Source organism: Hypanus sabinus, chromosome 10 (genome assembly GCF_030144855.1).
Source record: "Hypanus sabinus isolate sHypSab1 chromosome 10, sHypSab1.hap1, whole genome shotgun sequence".
Classification (NCBI taxonomy): Eukaryota; Metazoa; Chordata; class Chondrichthyes; order Myliobatiformes; family Dasyatidae; genus Hypanus; species Hypanus sabinus.
The window spans coordinates 29,856,362-29,879,662 of record NC_082715.1 but is presented as its reverse complement, the minus strand read 5'-3'; the positions used below and the strand labels follow the sequence as shown (position 1 = coordinate 29,879,662).

General features: G+C 40.7%; 2 protein-coding genes across 3 annotated transcripts in view; both read right to left on the bottom strand.

Annotated features, from left to right (window-relative positions):
* Positions 1-23,301, bottom strand: part of cd2ap (CD2-associated protein) — a 193,887-nt gene that overhangs the window by 142,627 nt on the left and 27,959 nt on the right. For both annotated transcript variants that reach the window (XM_059981583.1, XM_059981582.1), the window contains exon 2: positions 9,796-9,956. In XM_059981583.1, the coding sequence (XP_059837566.1) occupies positions 9,796-9,956 (161 nt within the window). The remainder of the gene's footprint in view (positions 1-9,795; positions 9,957-23,301) is intronic.
* On the bottom strand, positions 17,383-19,084 carry LOC132400398 (putative peptidyl-tRNA hydrolase PTRHD1). Its single transcript, XM_059981340.1, has 2 exons — positions 19,080-19,084; positions 17,383-17,993 (listed from the first exon to the last, which is right to left on the bottom strand). Exons 1-2 carry the CDS (start codon positions 19,082-19,084, stop codon positions 17,648-17,650), a joined length of 351 nt encoding a protein of 116 aa, XP_059837323.1. The 3' UTR covers positions 17,383-17,647.

The window sequence follows — 23,301 nt, the reverse complement described above, 5'->3', positions numbered from 1 at the left end:
TTACATACCGTGCCTCTGCCCACATGTTCTCATGAGCAACAAAAGTTATGCCCAGAAACAGGAAACAATCTGGATATCTATGCTGACTTCAGAGTCAAAGAAGATCCCAACAGATTTCATAACGTAGCAACACTTGCCAAGACACCAGTCTATCATGGCCTTTCATCATTCCAAAGTTTCAATGAGGTCACCCCTCATTCTTCTGAATTCCAAGCTCTACATTCCTCAGTTCCCTTTATAACCAAAAAATTCATCACTGGTGCAACTGATCCCCCGTATCACTCATGGGTGGTGTATTCCAAACAACAGCTACCGGTATCTAAATCAGCAGTTTTCAACCTGAGGTCCATGAACCCCTTGCTTAATAGCATTGGTCAATGTCATATAGCATGTTGGGAACCGCTGAACTGGATGGAAAATTCTGGAAGACAATGGCCCATAGCTCTGGCCACTTATTCAAGGAAAATCATCAAGCTACCTAAGAGTTTTATACACTTCAATAAGATCATATTTCAGTCTTCTAATTTAGGCATGTATCAAGACTTAACCTGCCCTTGGCAATGAATTTGGTGAACCTGTACCGTATTCCCTTAATTGCAAGTAACTCCTCCCAAAGACTCAGACACTGGACTCTGCACAATATTGCACCAGTGGTCTCGCTAACGTTTCAAAAAATGGAATAAGATACTTGTTTTCTTGTACTCAAATCTAATTGCAAAATAAAGCCAACAGACCCCTCTGCCTTCTAAAGTGTTTGATGTACCTACAATGATTCCCATTTCAATACACCCAGAACACCTATACTTTTCTAATCTATCATTTCAAAATAGTCCAGATTTATACTTTTTCCAGCTATAGTACATGACTTCACACTTTTCTCATGATATGCAAGCTGTCGTGACCTTGTTCATTTGCCGTGTACTGATTTGACCAACTTGCATACTTCGAGCTGCCCACTCTATCACTTAGCTCTGCATTGATTTAAAGTTCAATACACTCCGTCCTTTTATGAAGATCAATGAAACAGAGCACTGACCCCAGTAACATCCTAAAAGGTTAGTCTCCTAACTCTATAACAAGAACAAGCTCTTTTTAAAAAAAAGTGTTTCCTTGCAGCCAATCAATAAAAATTTTATTGCCTTTAGGAGCCCTGGTGTCACAAGGACCCTCATTTCAGATTTGCCATTATCTGTTCGGCTAGTCACTACCTAAACAAATTCAAAAGCTTTGACAAATATGATTTCCCTTTCATAAAGCCAGCCAACTCTTACTCAATTCATTACTATTTTCCACAAACATCCTGTTACTCCAACTTCCTAAAATTTGATCCCTGGTGTTAATACAAGGCGAACTAGGAAAGTGTTCTAATTTTCTCTCCCTCATTTCCTACAGTTCCCAAAGAGAAACAGCTTGTCTTCTTCAGTTGCTGAATACCCAAAACATATCAGAAATTCAGAAAATTCAAAGACAGTCAGGAAAGTCCAGCACATTCTCAGAAATAATTAAGCAGACAGACCAGGCTCAAGAACAGTTATCACCCAGTTGCCATCAAGCTCTTGAACTGGCATGGATAACCTCAACCAACACTACTCTGCACTGGTTCTACAACCGACAGATGCACTTTCACGAGCTCTTTACAACCCATGTTCTCAATATTATATGCAGTTTGTCTTTTCATAACTTCTATTGTATTATTTTATTTCTTGTAAACACAAGAAAATGAATCTCAAGGTAGTATCTAGTAACACAAATACATACATATTGGTAATAATTTTATTTTGAACTTTGAATAAAGTCTCATTCTCTTTTAAGCATTTCCAATCGGTCCAGAAATAAATTGAGACAAAATTAAATTTTGATATTGTTTATGGTTCTTAAGTCACTGGCAACCCTTTATAAATCATCCTTTCGCCCCATGAGCCCTTTGAATCAGTTAGGTTTGCTTTGCAACTGGTGTTGTTGCACTTCCAAACCAGCTGGAAAAGGATGGCATTTTTAATGTACCATGGTCTCTACCAAATCTGAAGCCAACCTTTTAAACGTTCAAACAACTGCAACAGGTTCACCAGTAAAATTCTGCGTAATGGCTGTGCAGAATGTTCACACAGAATTGACAACTGCATTTTCTGGCAGACAGACCTCTCCACCACAAATGAGTATGTCACCTTACTCTGGCCTTCTGCAACTGTCACCTTCGACAAGACTGAAACTCAATAGCAATATAGTAGGCCTCTGAATTAGAATAAAATGCACACATTTACTAAACCAAAAAAATGAAGAGAACCTGGTTTGTTAGGTAGAGTAAGAAACAAATATCATCATGATTGCTCCCAAGAAAAAGACTGGATTTCGCCACAGTCAGGGAAGAAGAAAGATTAAGCTTGGTAATCTCTGCTCATGCACAACAGGAGCAAGAAAATCTAGCTGGAAATAATAAAAATATTAGACAACACATTCTACACATGCTGGAAAGCCAGAGCAAAACACAAATTGCTGGATGAACTCAGGTCAGACAGCATCTATGGAAGGAAATAAACGGTCTGAGGCCTAATATTAGCTCAGTTTTAAAACTTTGGCTCTACTGTTAACTGCTTACAAATTGGCAGGGACCAAATTTAAGAACACTAATGTTCAGCCATCAACATTCCAAGGATTTAACATTTTATTCAAGTTTAAAGTAATGCTCTCATATAAACAAACCAAAAACAAATACTGAATCTTGTCAAATATTAAATGTTTTGGTTTTTTTAAACCACTAATTCAAGCCCCACCTTTCACTTATGGAACAGGAGTTAAACAACATTTTGTTCCAAATCTCCAGGTTACCAATACACAAACAACCCTTGTGGCTCAACAAAAATCTGAAATTGGTTTACGTCAACATCAACAGCCTTTTAAAGTTTCCTCACAGAGGCTCAAACTAAGGAGAATGATGTTCTTCGATTATTTTCCAAGCAGGCACCATTGGGCAGTATCGTACAATATTCTATCCAGCATCCACTTAATCAAATACATCTCAGAACCAAGCAAAAATCTGCAACTCACTCAAGGCACAAAAAGACTAAATACAAAATCACACCACCTTGCAATAACACAGACAGAATTGATTTCAAAATTCAAAAGTTACATGTAAATTTTATTATCCAAGTACATGTATATCACCATATACAACCCTAAGATTCATTTTCTTTTAGGCATACTCAGCAAATCTATAGAATAATAACAGGATCAATGAAAGATCAACTAGAGTGCAGAAGACAACAAACTGTGAAATGTACATATAAATAAATAACAACAAATAATGAGAACATAGTATAATGAGATAAACAGTCTTTAAGATGAGAACATCGGTTGTAAGAATATTTCATAATGGGGCAAGTGAGTGTAGTTATCCCCTTTCATTCAAGAGCCTGGCGTTGAGGGGTGATAACTTCATGAACCGGGTGGTGCGAGTCCTGAGGCTCTTGTACCTTCTACCTAATGACAGCAGTGAGAAGAGAGCATCACCTGGGTGGTGGGGAATCTCTGATGATGGTTGTTGCTTTCCTATGACAACGTTTCATGTAGATGAGCTGTGATTGGATAGGACTTTACCCATGATGCACTGAGACAAATCCACCATCTCTTGTAGGATTTTCAATTCAAAGGCAGTGGTGTTTCCACACCAGGCTTTGATGGAGCCAGTAATTCACTCTGCACTACAGATCTAGAGAGGTTCATCAAAGTTTTAGCGGTCATGCCAAATTTCCAGACGCCTCAGAAAGTAGAGGCACTGCGTGCTTTCTTCACAATTGCGCTTACATCCAAACAAGTGCTCTGAAATAGCAACATCCAGGAATTTAAAGTTGCTAACCCTCTCCATCTATGATCCTCTGATGAGTACTGGCTCATGGACCTCTGGTTTCCCTCTCCTGAAGTCCACAATCAATTCATTCCTTAGTCTTGCTGACACTGAGCAAGAGATTGCTATTATGGCACCATTCAGTCTCACTCATGTATGCCGATTCATCACCACAACATCACCATTACGGCCCGCAACAGTGGTTTCATCAGCAAACCTGAATATGGCTTTGGAGCTGTGCTTAGCTACTATCATAGATGTAAAGCCACTAGAGCAGAGGGCCAAGCACACAGTCTGTGGTGCACCCGTGTTGAAGGAGACTATGGAGGAGATGTTGTTGCCAATCTAAGCTGACTGGGATCTGCGGGAACAGGAATTCAGGATCCAATTGCACAAGGAGGTATTAAAGCCAAGGTCTTGGAGCCTACTAATTCATTTTTAGGGGACAATGGCATTGAATGCTGAGCTGTAGTCGATAAAGAACATCATGATGTCTGCATCTTTTCAAACTGATTGCTCCAAGAATCTATCCAACAATCTCTTTGCACATTCCCCCCACTGTCAGGTCAGAAACAGCATAGCATTAAGACAAAACCTGTTAGGATGGGAAACAGCTTCTTCCCCCAGATAGTTAAGACTGCTGAACTCCCTTCCACCATCCAGGTCTCATCGCATATGAAGCGCCAGTGGCGCTATGCTGTTTACTTTCTAATTTGTGTCATAAATGCACCTTATTATTCGTTAATTTGCTAGTGATAACATTGCTTTGTTATCTAAACTGTGTTGTGCACCTTGGTTCAGAGGAATGCTGGTTCATTTAGTGGTATAGATGTCTACGGTTCAATGATGATAAACTGAAATTGAACTTGAAACTGTTTACTTGCCAATATTCAAAGCCAAGGAATAGTAATGATACACACAAAATGCTGGTGGAGCACAGCAGGCCAGGCAGCATCTGTAGGGAGAAGTACTGTCGATGTATCGGGCCGAGACCCTTTGTCAGGATGAAGGGTGCTATAGATGCTGCCTGACCTGCTGTGCTCCACCAGAATTTTGTGTGTGTTGCTTGAATTTCCAGCATCTGCAGGTTTCCTCGTGAATAGTAATGATATTGGGTTTCCTTTTAGTGTTCAAATATTCATTCATTCAATAATCACTGTACAAGATTTAATGCTCCATTAAATACAAATCTCAAACTGGAACTGCAGTATGAAGATATTCCCACAAAACAACTGTGAGGCCTGAAGAGCAAAAGTTAACTAAACTGGTTAACGACGTTATGACGTTTAATGTGAATAAATGTAAGGTTATCCACTTTGGGAGTAAGAACAGGAAGGCAGATTATTATCTGAACGGTGTAAAGTTAGGTAAGGGAGAAATACAAAGAGATCTCGGAGTCCTTGTTCATCAGTCACTGAAGGTGAATGAGCAAGTGCAGCAGGCAGTGAAGAAGGCTAATGAAATGTTGGCCTTTATTACAAAGGGAATTGAGTACAAGAGCAAGGAAATCCTCTTGCATTTGTACAGGGCCCTGGTGAGACCACACCTGGAGTATTGTGTACAGTTTTGGTCTCCAGGGTTAAGGAAGGACATCCTGGCTGTAGAGGAAGTGCAGCGTAGATTCACAAGGTTAATTCCTGGGATGTCCGGACTGTCTTACGCAGAGAGGTTAGAGAGACTGGGCTTGTACACGCTGGAATTAAGGAGATTGAGAGGGGATCTGACTGCAACATATAAGATTATTAAGGGATTGGACAAGATAGAAGCAGGAAATATGTTCCAGATGCTGGGAGAGTCCAGTACCAGAGGGCATGGTTTGAGAATAAGGGGTAGGTAATTTAGGACAGAGTTAAGGAAAAACTTCTTCTCCCAGAGAGTTGTGGGGGTCTGGAGTGCACTGCCTCGGAAGGCAGTGGAGGCCAGTTCTTTGGATGCTTTCACGAAGGAGCAAGATCGGTATCTTATGGATAGGGGAATCAAGGGATATGGGGACAAGGCAGGAACGAGGTATTGATAGTAGATGATCAGCCATGATCTCAAAATGGCGGTGCAGGCTTGAAGGGCCGAATGGTCTACTTCTGCACCTATTGTCTATTGGTCGTAACTAAATTTGATGTCAAACCAAACGAGAACAGTGATCAGACTGTACACCAAAAGGTGTACTAATGAAACAATCCAATCTGAATAAAATTAAAGTATTAACAATTGAGTGTTGAAGAATGAATGATCCAGGTACAGCATTGACCTGCTGGATGTAAAGGAGCCAGTAAGTAGAGAAAACTAACATCTATCATCAATGAGGTCCCACTGGATCCAAGAATAACAAACCAAAGTATTTTTCAAATATTGGCAGATTAGGCTGCATTGCCTCAAGGCATTTCCACATTAAAAAAAATGGGATTTCTGCCTCTATTAGGCATTGTTCCAAAATCCTATTACTTTCTGTGTGAAAAGATTTTTCCTTCCCTCTCATCTTTCCACGTTATTTTTAATCTCTGTCATTGACCCTCAATCTATCACACAACATCCTTGCTAAGTTTTAGACCCCTACCCAAAAGGAAAAGGATTCTCCTTACTTTAATCTATTTCCTTCAAAACAGTTTACCCTCCCAGAAGCATACATACTTAGAAACCTCAGCACAGCTCCAGTGCTATTAGATCTTTCCAATAATAGTACTCAATCTGCGCTATGTAAAAAAAAGCCAAAATGTCTTGTCTCGAATTTGATGTTGTGACTAAAAAGCAATCCCAGAGGGTCTTTCAGCCACAGTAATGACCTTGACCTGCCACATTCAAGGAACTGTGAACATATACAGCAAGATCCCCCTCCACCCCCACATTTCTTAATATCCTCCCAAAAACTGCATTTTCCCATACCTTGTCCACAGCTCCCCTAACATATTGCCACATAATTCCCTGGATTAAACTCTTATTTGCCACACTTCTTCCTTCATTGCACTGCTTTCTTTTTCATTGCCGATAATGAAGCCAACGTACAAGCTTCACTGGTAAATATATCATGCAAGTCAAAAATCAGCAGTACATATTTTAGAAAGGGACCAACCACTGATGAGAGTCTTCCAGTCACACAAAAGAAAAACAACCACAGCCTTTCATTTCCCATCACTGAGCCAATTAGGCTTTACTTTTTTGGCCAGCCTGCTAGATGGCAGCTTGTCAAAAACCCTCACTAAAATCTATGTACACTGCACTAAAAACAGCACTGTCACAGATCTGCTGTGTTAACTTCCCAGTCAATCGCAATACTCTGTCGATTCCCCTTTTCAAATGTATTTTTATGAATACTGATAACCATTACTTTGAATCCTCAGAAATAATTTGCCCACCATTGAAGTTAAACAAACTGGCATACAGTTGATTTGGTTTATCTGTTCCTCCTTTATCAAACAATCTGATTTTCTGTCCTCCCAATACTCCAGCAACCTCCAGGAAAGAAAGAAAAATCTTAAAGCCTCCACATTCTCTTCCTGATTCAAAGTTCAAAGTACATTTATTATCAAAATATCCATGTACAACCTTGAGGTCTGTCTCATTACAAGCAGCCACAAAACAAAGAAACACAATAGAACCAACTGAAAACAAGAACGTCAACCACCCAATGTGCAAAGAAGCAAACAAATCATGCAAACAATAAAAGTTAGCAAATAACACTCAGTTTCCTTTAACAGCTGGGATACATTCATTTCTAATGGTGCTAGAGCCCTTCAACACTAAATTGTTTTGTATTCAGTATCAGAATTAATATCACTGGCATACGTCATGAAACTTGTAACTTCACGGCAGCAGAACAAGATAGTAACTATAGAGGAAAAAACCCGAGCTGCATTAAGTGCATAAATATCTATTAAAAAGTTAAAAATAAAAGTGCAAAAATAACAGAAATAAAAGTAGTGAGGAACATGGGTTCAACGTCCATTTAGAAATCAGATGACAGAGGGGAAGAAGCTCTTCCAGAATCGCCGAGTGTGCGCTTTCAGCCTTCTGCACCTCCTTCCTGGTGGTAACAGTGTGAAAAGGGCATGTTCTGGGTGATGGATGTCCTTAATGACAGATGCCACCTTCCTTTCTTTTTCAATCTTTTTCCTGAATTTTTCTAGACAAATACATAGTGGTTATAATAGTACAAAGGGAGTGGGATTACATCGTTGGCAATTAATACATGTGAGTACAAACTATAGGCAACACCGACATAATTGACCTCCCACACACTTAATATAGACAAGATACAAGGAAATAAAAAGATGCCACCTTCCTATGGCACTGCTCCTTGATGGTGTCCTATAGAACAGTGTCATCACCTTCATCTACAAGCATCATTTTGATTAAATGAAGATGGCCACAAAATATGCAATAGGTCATCTCTCTACCACGTGACACACTTCACTAAAAGTAAACTTGAAGCTAAACCCACATTTCGGACTCCTATGTCTTCCTTTGAATTAGTTTAATGTTCTGAAGCTACAAAACAAACCCATTTGATCTGGACTATTGGTCAAGCTCCACAAACACCCCAGTGCACTCAACCCTCACATTACCTCCCCCACCCGCTTATTACAGGAGTGATTAAGAAAAAACAGCAAAGAATATTCACCAATCTGTTCTGGCAAAATCTGACCCAATAAGCAACATTCTATCAACTCTGAGCCCACAAAGAGCAGTGTGCATTTACTTACATGTTGATTTGATGACTGCGCAGGCTATCAGATTTCCTTAGAGAAATAACTAAATTTGATTATTTAAAAAAATACGACATGGGACAGCACCGTGGCCTAGTGATCAGCACAACACTTCAGAGTAGCAGCAACCTGGGTTTATTTCCCGCTGCTGACTACAAGGAGTTTGTACATTGTCCCTGTGACTGCATGGGTTTCCTCCGGGTGCTCCAGTTTCCTCCCACAGTCCAAAGACGTACCAGTTGGTAGGTTAACTCGCCATTGTACATTGTCGCACGATTGCTAATGTTAAATCGGGGGATTGCTACGCGGTGTGGCTTGTATATCCATGAAGCGATGCCAGGCTGTACACAAGATCACTGACAGGAGTGGAGGAGATTTTGGGAATGTTCAAAGGTCCAAAATATATCTATTATCAAAGAACATATACGTCACCTTCTACAATCCTGAGATTCATTTTCTTGCTGACGTATTCTACAAGTCCATACTCGATTAGTCAATGAAAGACCAATATAATCAATGACAGACCATGAAGACGTGATTAAATTGTGGAATACTATGATATTATTTGACTGTTTATCAACAGGACAGCTTATCAAGATTCACTGACAACATTTTCAGCATTGGCACAGTCCCGAGCTCTCATCAAAGAATGCTAGCAATTGGCAAAAGAATAAATCGAAACACAACAAACACTTTCTGATCTTAAGTCTGGATAATAATAGGTCAGGACTTTCTAGCATAGTCACCCAACACTCAACTAGTTTGGATGCAAAAGACGTATTCAACAGGCTAAAGTATCCAGGGTATCTGCAGCGAGCTTTCAGTGGAGAAAGATCTTGTTAGGGCCCCTCCAAGTACTCCTAACAGCGTTCTCACATGGAGTTAAAATTCTATGCTCTGCTAATGAAATTAGATAACATGAGCTACACTAAAGAATATTCAATTCAGTGAAATATCCTCAATAGACTCTAGAATCAGCTGGGCAAATTCAATCAACTCAGTTGTCATCTATCTCTTACACAAGGATATGAGCAAACATGCACATTGTATAGACCAGTCACATGAAATCCCAAGTGTGTTGGAAGTGAGGTCAGTGGCAAGGAGAGAGAAGAGAGTGGAAAAAGGCGATGGAAAAGAAAATTAATAGAAGCAGGGCTGAGGTTTGAAGCAAAGGTGTAAATGTGAAACCCGTCTTAACACTCCAACGGGGAGAAAAGCAAAACCTGTGATTTAGCAAAATGTTTTATTGTTACTCACTTTGACAAAGTTATCAGGAAACAATCCCCTCTTCCCATTTAACTCTCCTTCGCACCATCCTTCTTCTTCAAGTTTTCTAACATTCTTAATGACATCACCAACTCTCAGGGTCAGCTCATCCTCTTGTGCAGCATCATAATCATATTCTACAGTAACCTCCACTGAAAGAGAAAATAAATATACAGTCAAAATTAAAGTACTTCCTCTTACTTCAAAAGCAGAATGTTTAAAGAGTTAACATTGACTAAAGAATACATTATCAGTACTGCACCAGTAAACAAAGTTATGCGATGGCTAATATACTTATAATTCTTAAACAAACATACTCATGGCACAGTCTATATTGTCCCTCCAAGATAATGTCACACTTGTACAGTACATATTTCTAGATTAACATCTCTAGCTAATCCCACTGGCAGTTGCATGCATCAGCCCCAAGCAGCATACTATTCACAAAGAAGAAATTCAGTAATACAAATCTAATTCAAAGAAATTAATTTTAAACATTATTTTTAAACTAATGAGTGTAACACTCTGGGAAAGGTTTCACGGCTAATGTAACGGTTTTCCTGCAGCAGCAGTGTTTCGTTATGGCTGGAGATAACGGGGGTTTTGGAACGTGTGCCGTCTAATGAAGGGAGTGTTTTTTTTTCTTGTTGTGTGCCTGAGACAGAGGTGATCTGGGTCTCTTATTCAGCAGAAGATGAAGGGAGAAGATGCCAGAAAGTAGTGGACTTGGAGTGGGGCTGTGAGTCAACGACACCCGGGGGAAATCAATAGAGGACTAACAGACAGGAAACTGTGAGCTCTAACATGCACTGATTCATTAAAATGGGCCCTTTTCTATTTCTCTACTAACCCTCTTGTCAAATTAAGAATTATAAAGCTAAATTGTTTAATTGCATATGGTGGACTGTCTGATTTGTAACGGGGTAACACGTCACGCAGCGTCCACATAAACAGGAGGTTTTGTACCTCAACCTCTTACACTTAGTGGGGCCAGACACAGTCTTCCCTGGACTTACACAGCCGACAGAACCCAAAGGTCACACAAGTGTTTTATTTCCTTTAAACTCGAGAATACTCCAAATTGCACCGAAATTCTTGGTTAAATATTAACCAGGAAAAGCTGACATTTTGCTCGATTGTTATGGCTGAGATATTCCAACTAATGCACTAGCACAGGGTGTAGTTGTTCACTAAATAATTTCCTTTCAATGGATAGACTGTGACTGTGTCAATGACTTTCAAACATAAATGAGTTAGAAAAGGTTTTCTTTTTGTAATTATTGGGATTTTCCCTGCACCATTTCTTTGGTTGATAATCAGATTTCTATTGTGGCTACAAGCTACAGTACTTAGCATGTGACCTTAATGGCACAGTAGAATTCCTCGTACAAGACAGGCAGATTTTATACATCCCAATGAACTGTCAGAACTGATAAAAGTGATACTTTCAAATTCTCAAGGCATTCCTAGAGCAAATGTACAACTGCTCGAGCCAAAAGAAAAAAAAATTATCAGCCTGCTTCAAACTTGTACCATAAAGCAACAAAACTTGAAATTCTCTAGCTTTATTTTGGAACAATAAAAAAAAAATCCTCTCCAAAAAATTGTAAGGCTTCACCATTTCTTTTAAATCTGCAGTACCTTGCATTTGCTTGCTATTGCAAGGAATACTACTGAAGTTATCAAATTAAAAGTTTTATAATGTGAATCAGCTGTGAGGCAGGCTGTGCCTGGGTTGCTTAATCACATCTCACCCTGAGTCATTCAGTCAGATGGCCCGAAATGCCATGCAGTAGTGCACAGCAAGGTCCATCTGGTATGGAATTTCACCTGGCTCAATGCGCCTCTTCTGGTCACTCCAAATTTAAAAAAACTTTAATTATGATGTTATGACACTTTTTAATAGAAAGACTAAGATCAAGTCTTGGCACCTAGCATTGAACAAAAAGAAAATGGCTCCATACCTACTGTGGCTAAGAAAAATTGTCACAGACTGAATTCTCAGGATGACTGTATAAATTCATAAAAACTGGAAGGGTAAAAAAATAACTTATGTGCATTGTAAGTTTTTTCCTCTGCCAATTTAAAGCAGACTGCAGTATAAATGAGTTAAAGGTACTAGCTGGCTCATCTAAATTCAGTTCCCAGAGGGAAAATCTGTTGCAGAGATAAGGAACTGAATTTAATTATGTAAACACTGGGATTTGGTTGATCAAAGCAACTGAATCAGACAGCAATAAGACATTTTTTTAAAAGCACCATGACCAAGGTCCAGCTTCAGGTAACAACATTGTGCAAACATTACCAATTCTTTGAAGATAACCTAAACGTTAAAGGCTACATCTCACTAAAGTCAGAAATAAAAGAATTATATATAGAAATCTACATGCATTCCGTAAGTAACAATGCTGTGCAATGGAAAAGTGGTATATAATTCCTGCAGCTCATTTTAAAAACAGAATCAGATTTCTAAATGAGTCAAAACCACTATCACATCTGTTGAGGTTGAATGCAGTAACTACCAACATTCAAGATTGTTTAGTGTTATCTGCAGTGCACAGGTGCAAATGAGAATGAAATAGTTGCTACTCCGGTTCCGATGCCGTAGGAGGAAAGCAAAGGACCCCCAGAAAAACCACACATTCCATGGAGAGGACATACAGTCGAAAGAAAACAGTACAGAACACTGGATGAATTCCTCCACTGATAACTATTAGAAATCAATGCACACTTTTATAGCTCTGTAATGGTATTTGTACTGTTCTAATTTGTTCTGCATTCCATTTAAATACATCATTTGTTACTTGGTTAAATGGTCGCTCAGCTTTTTTCTTTCTAAATACCTTTTTAACTACTTCCATGAAACTTCAGCTAATTGGGGCAGCTACATAATTGGGCCAAAATGTACTGATTGCGATGTGCCCCAATTAACCAGAACTGACTGTGCACGGCCTTGGTGGGTAGGCGAATACTGGTGATTCATTGGACGGTTTAGATCACATATGTCAAACTCAAGGCCCGTGGGCCAAATCCGGCCCGCTGTGGAATTATCTTTGGCCCGCGAGATAATATCTAATTACTATTAAAGCTGGCCCCAGTAATCGAAGCGCCTATGGCATATGATATGGCTAATGCTGAGTTTATTCAGGTACCAGGTTTTCAGGGTTTTTAGTGGTTATTCGGTTTCCCTGGTTTATTTCCTGAATATCATTAATAATAATTTTTTTCTCTATTAGAGCTGGTCTGCCGGTATATTGCATGCATCACTAATACTACAAATCCCATAATGCACTGCCAGTGCATTGCTCACGCTTGCCTTACTCTCTCATCAGCATCCTTATGGCGCTAGTCACGTGTGGTCAACTTTCAGCTATCCCTCACCCCAAAAATGGCTGAACGAAAGGTGGACTTTGAAAACAGGGGTTTTCAAGGCAGAGTATATGTTTGCAGATATAAAGGGCAAACCTGTTTGTCTTGTGTGTGGAGACGGTGTAGCTGTAATTAAAGAATATAACGTAAGACGACACTATGAAATGAAACACCACAACAAATACAAGCACCTGGACAAGAAACAGAAGCCCGCGATGTGCGGTCAAAAGAGTGGATTGGTGGGCAGGATCCGGGACAAGATGCGGGAGGAAAACGGCACAGGTGAGCTGACAGCTTATCACTGCATCATACACCAGGAATCGTTGTGAGGCAAAGCCTTGAAAATGGAACATATAATGAGCACCATAACGCGAGCAGTTAACTTCATAAGAGCCAAAGATTTAAATCACCAGGAGTTCAAGTCGTTTCTGGAGGAGTTGGGTTCAGAATATAATGATTTGCCCTATCACACAGAGGTGCAATGGTTAAGCCAAGGAAAAGTGCTGAAAAGATGTTTCGAGTTGCGTGAGGAGATCTGTCAGTTCATGGAAAGCAAAGGGAAAGACACAACAGAGCTCCGGGATAAAAAGTTGCTTTGTGAAATGGTGTTTCTGTGTGACATCACGAGCCATCTCAATGCGTTCAACCTGCAGCTTCAGGGGCGGGGTCATGTGATCACAGACATGTATGCTGCAGTGAGGGCTTTTAAAACCAAGCTGTGCCTGTGGGAGACGCAAATGCAGCAAGAAAACTTGAGCCATTTTCCGTGTTGCCAAACTATGAAAGAGCAGGTTTCTACCGCAGTGTTCCCACGTGCAAGGTTTGCTGAAAAACTTAGCATAGATGGTGCCGACTTCACACGGCGATTTGCCGACTTTGAAGCCTAAAAAAGCAGGTTTGAACTGCTCAGTAATCCATTTGCAGCTGACGTGGAACGCGCACCAACCAACATACAAATGGAGCTGATTAAACTCCAATGTAGTGACACTCTCAAGGCAAAGTATGACTCGGTGGGCGCTGCAGTTTCTACATTTCATTCCCGACACAATGCCCCAGCTGCGTACCCAAGCTGCTCAAATGCTCTCTATGTTTGGCAGCACATATCTGTGTGAACAACTGTTCTCTTTGATGAAGAGAACATCTTCATCACATCACACAAAACATCACACAGGAGTCGTCTTTCTGATGAACACCTTCACTCAATTCTGAGGATTTCCTCAGCTCAGAGCCTGACTCCAAACATTGATGAACTTGCATCCAAGATGAGATGCCAAGTATCTGGCTTAGACTAGTGTGAATCAGAGTGTTGGCCTGTGGAAAAATGTTTTCATTAGAAACTACTCCGGAAAAGCAGCAGATAAAGCCATAAGAAATAAATGCAACAGATTTTTTATTTATTTAACGTTCAATGTTGTTTTTGTAGGCAATAACCTAAGCTTTGTTAGTTCCAGGTTAACATGTGTAATAAATTCATTTCAATAAGTTTTGCAATAAACGCTGAACCAATCCGGCCCTCGACTTGTACTGATTTTTTAATTTTAGCCCATTGTATATTTGAGTTTGACACCCGTGTTAGGTCTACATTTGTGTTTGCTAATGCTTGATTTCAAACGGTTTATTAATGGAAAAGGTATGGTTCCCAAAACAATCTTAGCCAAAATAGCATCGTTTCTTTCTCGTTGCCTACTTTCTTGTAATCTACGTCTGTGTTAATACCAATCATAAAAAGAATGCTTGCTAGGCAATCTGCTTCATAAAAAACAAAATTCGTAAAGTGAAACAATTTTAGATATAGCAGAGACTGAGACACATGAGAGCAGGTTGAAAAAATGAAGGCAACGAAAGCTGTGGGAGCACGCGCGTGTATTCGTGCGTGCACAATTGATCCGGCCCGCATGAAGTCACATTTTTCTCAATCCGGCCCGAGACCTAAAATGAGTTTGACACCCCTGGTTAGACCAACTATTATAAAACCTTCCTGCCCATCACAATGCAGCTTCCGTACCAAGCAGTGATACAGCTTGTTAGGATGTTCTCTACTACACATCTGTAGAATGACGTGAGTAAAGACATGCATAGTCCAGCTTTCCTCAGCCTCCTCAGAAAGTAGGAAGTACCATCTCCCCAGAAGCCATTGGTTCCTCCAATATTTTAGCCTGGCGAAGTGATCACAGGGAGGTTTTCTGAGAGCAATTTAACCATGAATATTAATATTGATATGAACGAGGTCACCCAGTACAGTTTTCCACCACTCCATATCCCTATAGTATTTACATATATTGTCAATTTACCATGATGGCTATGTTAATAATGGGCCAACTTGCTCAGTTTATTCCCTGCATGCTCCTCGTGCCTGTACACTCCTGGTAAAAAGTCCCGCATCTTCTAACCTAGAGTCAAATGTCCAGAAGCAGCAGCAAAGTCTAAGCAGATCCAGAAAGAAACTGCTGGAAAAACTCAGAACCCGGTCGAGCAGCATCTGTGGGGGGGGGGGGAGGAGGGAAGAGACCAAAGAGAAGGGAAATCACCAACTTTAAATAACAACCATTCATCAGGTGCCAAAACTTCGACAATTCAAATTGTCAATGTTGTTTGACCAGCAAGTTTCTCCAGCTGTTTTGCACCAAGATCCCATGGCCAAGATGAGCTGACAGCCCTGAAGGCTATGGGCAGAAACTCACCTGCTGATAATGGCTGCCACAGCTTTACAAGTATCTGAAAGTCTTGTCACAAAAACTATTCTTGGTTTAGATAAATTTAATAAATACAAAACACTGAAAATGGCTTTGCCTTATGTCCAATTTGTGAAACCTCATTGAAATGAATGTTGATTGCAATCCTATGCAAGCTATGGCTGATGGAGGACGACAGAGGTGGATTCCACAACAAAATGCCAGGGAATCCTTATACAATCAAAGTTCATTGCTGAAAACCAGCTGTTCCAAAGACCGATCAATAAAACTTGATAAAATCATGCACAACTCGCAAAAAGAATACAAGATCATGAAATTAAGGGACAATGGATTAGGTAGTAGGAAGTACCCTAGAATTTTTGTGCAACACATGGCAGGAACAGTACTTCAAAAAGAACCAAAGCCACCAATATTAACCAGCCCTTTCATTTAAAATAAATTTATATTGGAAGCTGGGAATGGAGGTACAGACAGGCAAGGCAGTCTGTTTAACCTCATTATGCAATGAAACTGCTACCTCATACAATGCAAACCACCTTTATATTCAAGGCTAAAATACAAACATTTACATGAGCTGCCAAGAAACAAATCTGCAGCAGCACAGAACAGATACAGAACATGCAGTAGCCTTTTCTGATTAAAATAAATTGTAAAAAAAAACCTCTAAGTGAGCGAGGAAATGAAAATTTTGTCATCTTGCAATGATATTTTTTAAAATATGTTGCAGTAGAATCTGAATCAGGTTTACTATCACCGGTACATGTCGTGATGTTTGTTAACTTAGCGGCAGCAGTTCAATACAATACATAATATAGAAGAAAAAATAAAATAATTACAAATAAATCAATTATAGTATATGTGTATTCAATAGATTAAAAATGGTATAAAAACAGAAATATAGATTAAAATAGTTTGAGGGCATTTAAATTGTATGCCCTCAAGCATCCAGCATCCATCAGATAGGGAGGATATTCATTCTCCAGTTAAAGAATTCCAAATGAGAAAATACTTAGTTTGCTAACACTTGTTTGTTACTCTATTGAGTGAATAGAAGCATCTTTAAATTATCTATGTGGTTTCTTGAAGATTGGAATTCCACTAACATACCACACGCAGCTTCATTCTTCAAAAGAATTTCTTTGTTGTTCACAGGGATCAGCCAGCACTGCTGACGTTTCCCTTTGCAGACACACTGGATTGCAGTTAACTGGGGCACATCAGGACAGTACGTTTGGCAGCTGCCCCAATTAGCCGAGGTGTCATGGAAATAGTTAAAAAGGTATACAAAAAAAGACAAACTACCTTTGAACTGAGCAACAAATTACAGACAGGTGTCCATTTTTTTGAACGTTCACTTTACGACACCTCACTGTTACAAAAGACCCATTTTCGCTAACAGAAGGTGTTTTCACTGTTACAAAAAAAGACAGCGTGCACCCCAAGGAGCAGCCAAGCAACTCCCCCAGAACTGCATCCTAGCTGCCATTGCTTAAACACGTCCCTTTTTTTTTCTCAATGTTTAAAACTTGTTTATTCATCATTATTTGGTTTATTCGTTTCTACATTCTTATATTGGTTGTTTGTCTTTGTGTGCGGTCTTTCATTCATTCTATTGTTCTTCAGAATATTTACTATGAACGCCTGCAAGAAAATGATTCTCCCTTGATCTACTTGGAAAACCCAAGTTCCTGAAGTGATGCTTATTATCAGAAGTACAGTCAGTTTCACAAGGCACCAAGGGAGCTATGATGAGACAGAGTATAATGATCTCTCCTCCATGGTCATTTCAGCAGCTTTAGTTTCTTTAGCAGCTTCTGGACCTGTTCCTTTGGGTAGGGTTTCAGGGCCAGACAAGTGGCAGTGTTCTCCGGCTGTTCAATCCACAGTTTATGAACAACTGCAGCCTCGGTCAGCATTTGGGAGAGGCTGGTGAGAGTCTCCTCATCAGGGGCCTCCAGGACCACGGTGGCCATGCTGTCGAGCTGCTGCAGGTAGGCCTGTGTGTCGGGGTGATCACAGGACAGCTGGATAGCGGCCACGCTGCCATGACAGGCCTGGGCCACGAGGGCTCCAAGCGTCCACCCCCGGGTACGCAGGTCGCCGTGCACCACCACGTCCCGGGAGCATCTGTGCTTTATGTTGATTTATTTTGTGCATTCGTTAGCAAGATGAGTTCTAAAGTATCAGAGAAACCTACAAGAGCTCCTAAGGGTGTTACACTTAGCGTAAAACTAGACATAATTACACGTTTCGATCGTGGTAAATGAAGTAAGGACAAAGTGAGTTTGGCTAAGGAGGCTGGGTTGATGAAGATGATGTTGAAGAGGTTTTGGCATCCCATGACCAAGAACTGATAGATGAAGAGCTGATGCAATAGCAAGAGGAAAGGATAACAATCGAAACCGAACGCAGCAGTGAATGGCCCGAAAGTGAAGTCACCCAGGAACTGACCTTGAGGCAATTGCGTGAGATTTTCGCTGCGGCTGACAACGCTGCAATGATTGCAGAAAAGAATTACTTTAATTTTGAAATGGTACGCAGGTCTAGGGCATATTTGCAGGATGGTTTGAGTGCTTATAAAGAACTGTACGATAGAAAAATGCGCAAGGATAAGCGGTCAAGCATATTGTCGTTCTTTAAGCCTTCCACATCACCCACAGCAGACGCCGAACCTCGACCTTTGACATCGAGGCAGGCAGACATAGAAGGTGACCTGTCTGCCCCGATGGAAACAGACGATGATGAGATGACACCCCAGTGTCCCAGCAGCCCAACCTCGGACAACTCAGCCTAACACACCACCATCAGTGTGCTCGCTGTCTTCCCGATTCCAGTAAGTGAAACTGCACTGTACATACATTATTTCTACTCTACATAGGCTGTATATTTTTGTGTTATTTGGTATGCTTTGGCAGCTTCATAGCTTAAAAGTTACTAGAGAGAGAGTTTCTACCAAGTCCGCTTGCGCTCAGCGTCTCTGCCGCGAGCCGTGAGATTTTCGCGACGGTGGACAGTGCTGCAATGATTGCTGAAAAGTATTTCTACTTTATATAGGCTGTGTATTTATCAGATCATTCCTGCTTTTACTATATGTTACTGTTATTTTAGGTTTTATGTGTTATTTGACATGATTTTCCAGGTTATTTCTTGGGTCTGCGAATGCTCACAAATTTTTCCCCATATAAATAAATGGTAACTGCTTCTTCACTTTACGGCATTTCGGCTTACAAACTGTTCCATCGGAACACTCTACCTTCGGATAGCGGGGGGATCCTGTATTTAAATGAAATGCAGAACAAATTAAAACACTACCAATATACTACAGCAAATTGTCTGTCATATTCAGCGATGACAGGAAACCTGTGCAGGAGAGTTTATAAAGTAGAAAAGCCATTTAATCTGGGGCAGTTCCACTCTCTGAACCTCAGAGTCTGGGTCCAGTGGTACGAATACAGGTCACAGCTGGGGTCTTCCCTGGTTGCAGTGCATGACCATGACTTCTTCTGCGGCCCGCCACGCCCTTTGCTCTCCACAGAGCATTACAGAACCACTTTCCGGGTCATTCGATCTCACTGTAGATCTTATCTACCCAGTCCAGCGGAGCTGATTTTGCATGCTAGGACCAGCATTTCCCTATCTCAGTATGATACCTGCTGGCTACCCTCACCTGGTTTAGCTCACCTGTCAAAGCAGGTGTGTGGCTGACGCTGCACACAAACAGCCACCTGGAGCCACAGATGAGAGTTGAATGTCTGGTGGAGAGTTGAAAGTTAACATTCAAGATGATTGTCGATTCTTTGTAGTTTCTAACTTGAAGTAGTGTGGTCATTTCATTTTTACTCCCAGCCGTTTCTGGCATTTCTGAGCCTGAATGCTTGCAACTGCAGTGAGCAAGGCAGTTCTGAATTGCCTTAGTGCTTATTTCTCACCAACAATCAGTGACCAAAACCACTGCTTTTTCACACACTATTTAAATACTGTTCGCTCCAAGCACGATGTACTGTCTAACTGCTGTAAAAGTGCACACGATTGACATTAGTTAGAAACTGCTCGGCAACTGTTTACTGTCCTATTTAAGCAACATATTGTCCCAAATAAGCAAAAGAAACTCCAGCTATTTTATATGGATCCAAAGATGCATCATTGCCAGGAAACTGAAACCCAAGGTTTGCAGCATGTCAGAATTGATCAATAAAATGGATCAAGAGATTGATTAAAGAGCAAAAAGTAAATATCAGAGTCAACTCCAAACAGACGTAAAACAGATTGTAAAAGCTTCTACCTGCACACAAAACAGTTGTATCAGAAATTATATATGAAGGGTCTGAAGCATTTTTCAGGATCCCTACTACTCATTTCACAATCTCTTTGACCCACTACAGTCAAGAAGAAAGAACAGGAGCATCAGATTTAGGGCCACCAAACCGGGTAACAGCTTTCATCCCCAGGCTGAGGAATTAACGAATAACCTACCACCAGTAGGTCTCGTCACTAGGACAGCAAGCCATTTACTTTTTGCTATTTACCTATGCTGTGCACTTGACATGCACGTCAAATTATATCGTATTAATTTATTTGTGGTGGTATGTTGTTTTACGTGCTGTGTGTGTTAAGTGTGGGTGCACCCTGATCCAGGGGACATCGTTTCATTTGGTTGTATACATGCACAGCCAGATGACAAACTTGAAGTGAAATAAGAAAATCAAAGCAATGGAAGACCAATCACACAAATACTTTGGTTCTGCCTTCCGAGGACACAGATAACTTCCCAGAAATGCTGGAGAATGAGGAGTGTAATGACCCTAAAGCACATTAGTATAGTTGAAAAAGTAGAACAGGTAAAATCAAATGGAACAGAAAACAAATAAACACCCATAGCCAGAAAACTAGCATCCCAGAGTATTCAACTGAAACTAAAGAATGTAGCTGTAATCATTATCACTTCTCAATATTCCGTAGAATATTGTCATTGTGACGAAAAAACAGCACAGAAAATCCTAGAATCTATAAATAAAGGATGTGATAATGGGGACACTCAAGTTTCAACAGGATTATGCTAAATTATTGCAGATTTATGAAAGGGAGATGTTGACCAAAGTACTTTGATTTTTTTTTGAGGATACAACTGGTAGAACAGATAAGGAAGAGTCACCAGATGCAATTCTCAATGGGTGATCGGAAAGTCTTTGATAAAAACCAACTTGAGGTTGACGTGTAAAGCTAAAGCACTTGAGACTGGGAAATAACATTGTCAAAGCCTGTTAACCGGCTGCCCGGAGGCGGATGCTGCGGGATTGCCTGAGGTCAGGAGTTCTGGGCTGCTGCACCCTATGCCGATCGGGCATCCGCGTAACGATCAGTTTCCATGTGGAACTGGGAACCAGCAGGTGCGAAATAGGGAGGTGTGGTATCGTAGTGGATAGCACAACGCTTCACAGTACAGGCTAGCTGGTCTCGATTCTGGCCGCTGCCCGTAGGGTTCTCCTGTGAACTTGTCAGTTTTCCCCAGCCACTCCGGTTTCCTCCCACAGTTCAAAGACTTACCAGTTAATAGGTTAATTGTAAATTGTCCCATGATTAGGCCAGGATTAAAACAGGGGATTGCTGGGGGGTGGGTGAGGGGTGGTATAGCTCGAAGGGGCAGAAGGGCCTACTCCATGCAGCATCTCACTAAGTAAATCGATTGGCAGGTCAGGAATCAGAAAAGAGGATAACTGGGGGCTTCTCAGAGACGCAGCTGTGAGTTAGTGGGGTGTTGTACTGATCAATTCTCACAAATCAGGCGATTATGGTACGTATAGATCAATAATTTGAATGAGGAAACCAAAATGTAATATTGCACTGGTCGCTAACTGATTGGGAATTGTGGAGGATGGTACAAAACAGGTTTGAAATCAATCAATACGAGTGAGTGATCAAACACTGTTGTCAAATGGTTCGGTGGATTACTGGAAAATGAAAATTTGACGCAGAAATGAAACTGCATGTCTTTGTGACCCAGTCACTGAAATATCAAGTGATGCAAGCACTTAAAAGGGCAAGAGTCACACCAACATCATTCTAAGCTATCACGAGTACTTGAGAAAACAGTTTTTAGGACATTAATGCTATACTTGATGATACCACAGAGCAGTTGTGCAGCTTTCAGTCTTATCTAAAAATACATTGAAATTCAAGGGAATGTAACATAAATTCACCAGACTTAGCAACAGTTGTAGAAAATGTTATTTAATGTAGAGATTACGAATAGACTTGTGTTCTTCCCATTAGTATCCAGAATCACATCTCACTTATGCACACAATTCTTACTGGACTTGACAGGTTGGATGCAGGGAGGATATTTCCATTGGCTTGAGGGGAGAAAGGGCAGGTCTCAAGATATGGAGCAAGACATATGAAACTGAGGTGCAATTTCTTCACATCCAGAGAGTGATGAACCTGTGAGAATCCCTATCACAGACAACTAAGGAGACCAAGTCACTAAACATATTGGAAGAGGTAAGATTTTTTAGACAAAAGGACACAGGGAGAAAGCAAGAATATTGCCTTGGAGAATGAAGTCACCCACAACCATGATGAATGCTGAAGCAAGCACACAGGACTGTGTGACCAGCTCCTGCCGTTTTCCTGTGTCTATTTGCCCATCACATGCAGCTTTGTCCAGTCATTTCTGCTGTAGACTTATTCCACATATATAACACAACATAAATAAGATCTCCGAGGTGAGACCAAGCAATTGGTTTGTGTTGATCAAAGGTTCATTTTATTGTCAGAGTATGCATGTACGAGTGTTATTTTCTTTCCCCAAATGGCCACGAAATACAGAAAGACCACAAGTGCTGATGAAAGAAAAGTTGCAGTCGTACCGGGAGTGTGACTTTAAGAGCGCCTGAGTGAGGCGGGCCTATGACGTCAGTCACAGGCTGAAGCAGTTTGCTTCAGATTTTTTAAACAGACAGAAAGACAGAGAGACCTTCAGTCATAGCAGACAGAGAGAGACATCTGCCAGAACTTCAGCTGGTCACTGCAATGGTTTGGAACTCTTTTAAGCCCAAAAGATTGGGTTAAACATTGATACACGGTGCACAACGAATGTGGGACTGTCACTTCATATAATCCATAGGAGTGAATTTTGGGATATCCTGTGGGACCACTTGTGTTGGCCCTTGCCTGGGTAATATTGTGTGGTAACAACTGGAAGACGATATTCCTGTGACAGGTCATTTTTGGTGATAATTTGTATCTGAATTTGTAATGACACCACGGACAAGATCTACGGCGACTATCTCGTTTTACCAGCATAGAACCTGTGGAATACTTCGTACTTACCTTCTTCCTCCATCACAACATGGACTACAAATATCTCTCTCCCATTATTTATTCCATGGATGACTGAACTTCCCTACTTTACCATCTCAACAATCTAAGCCTTGCT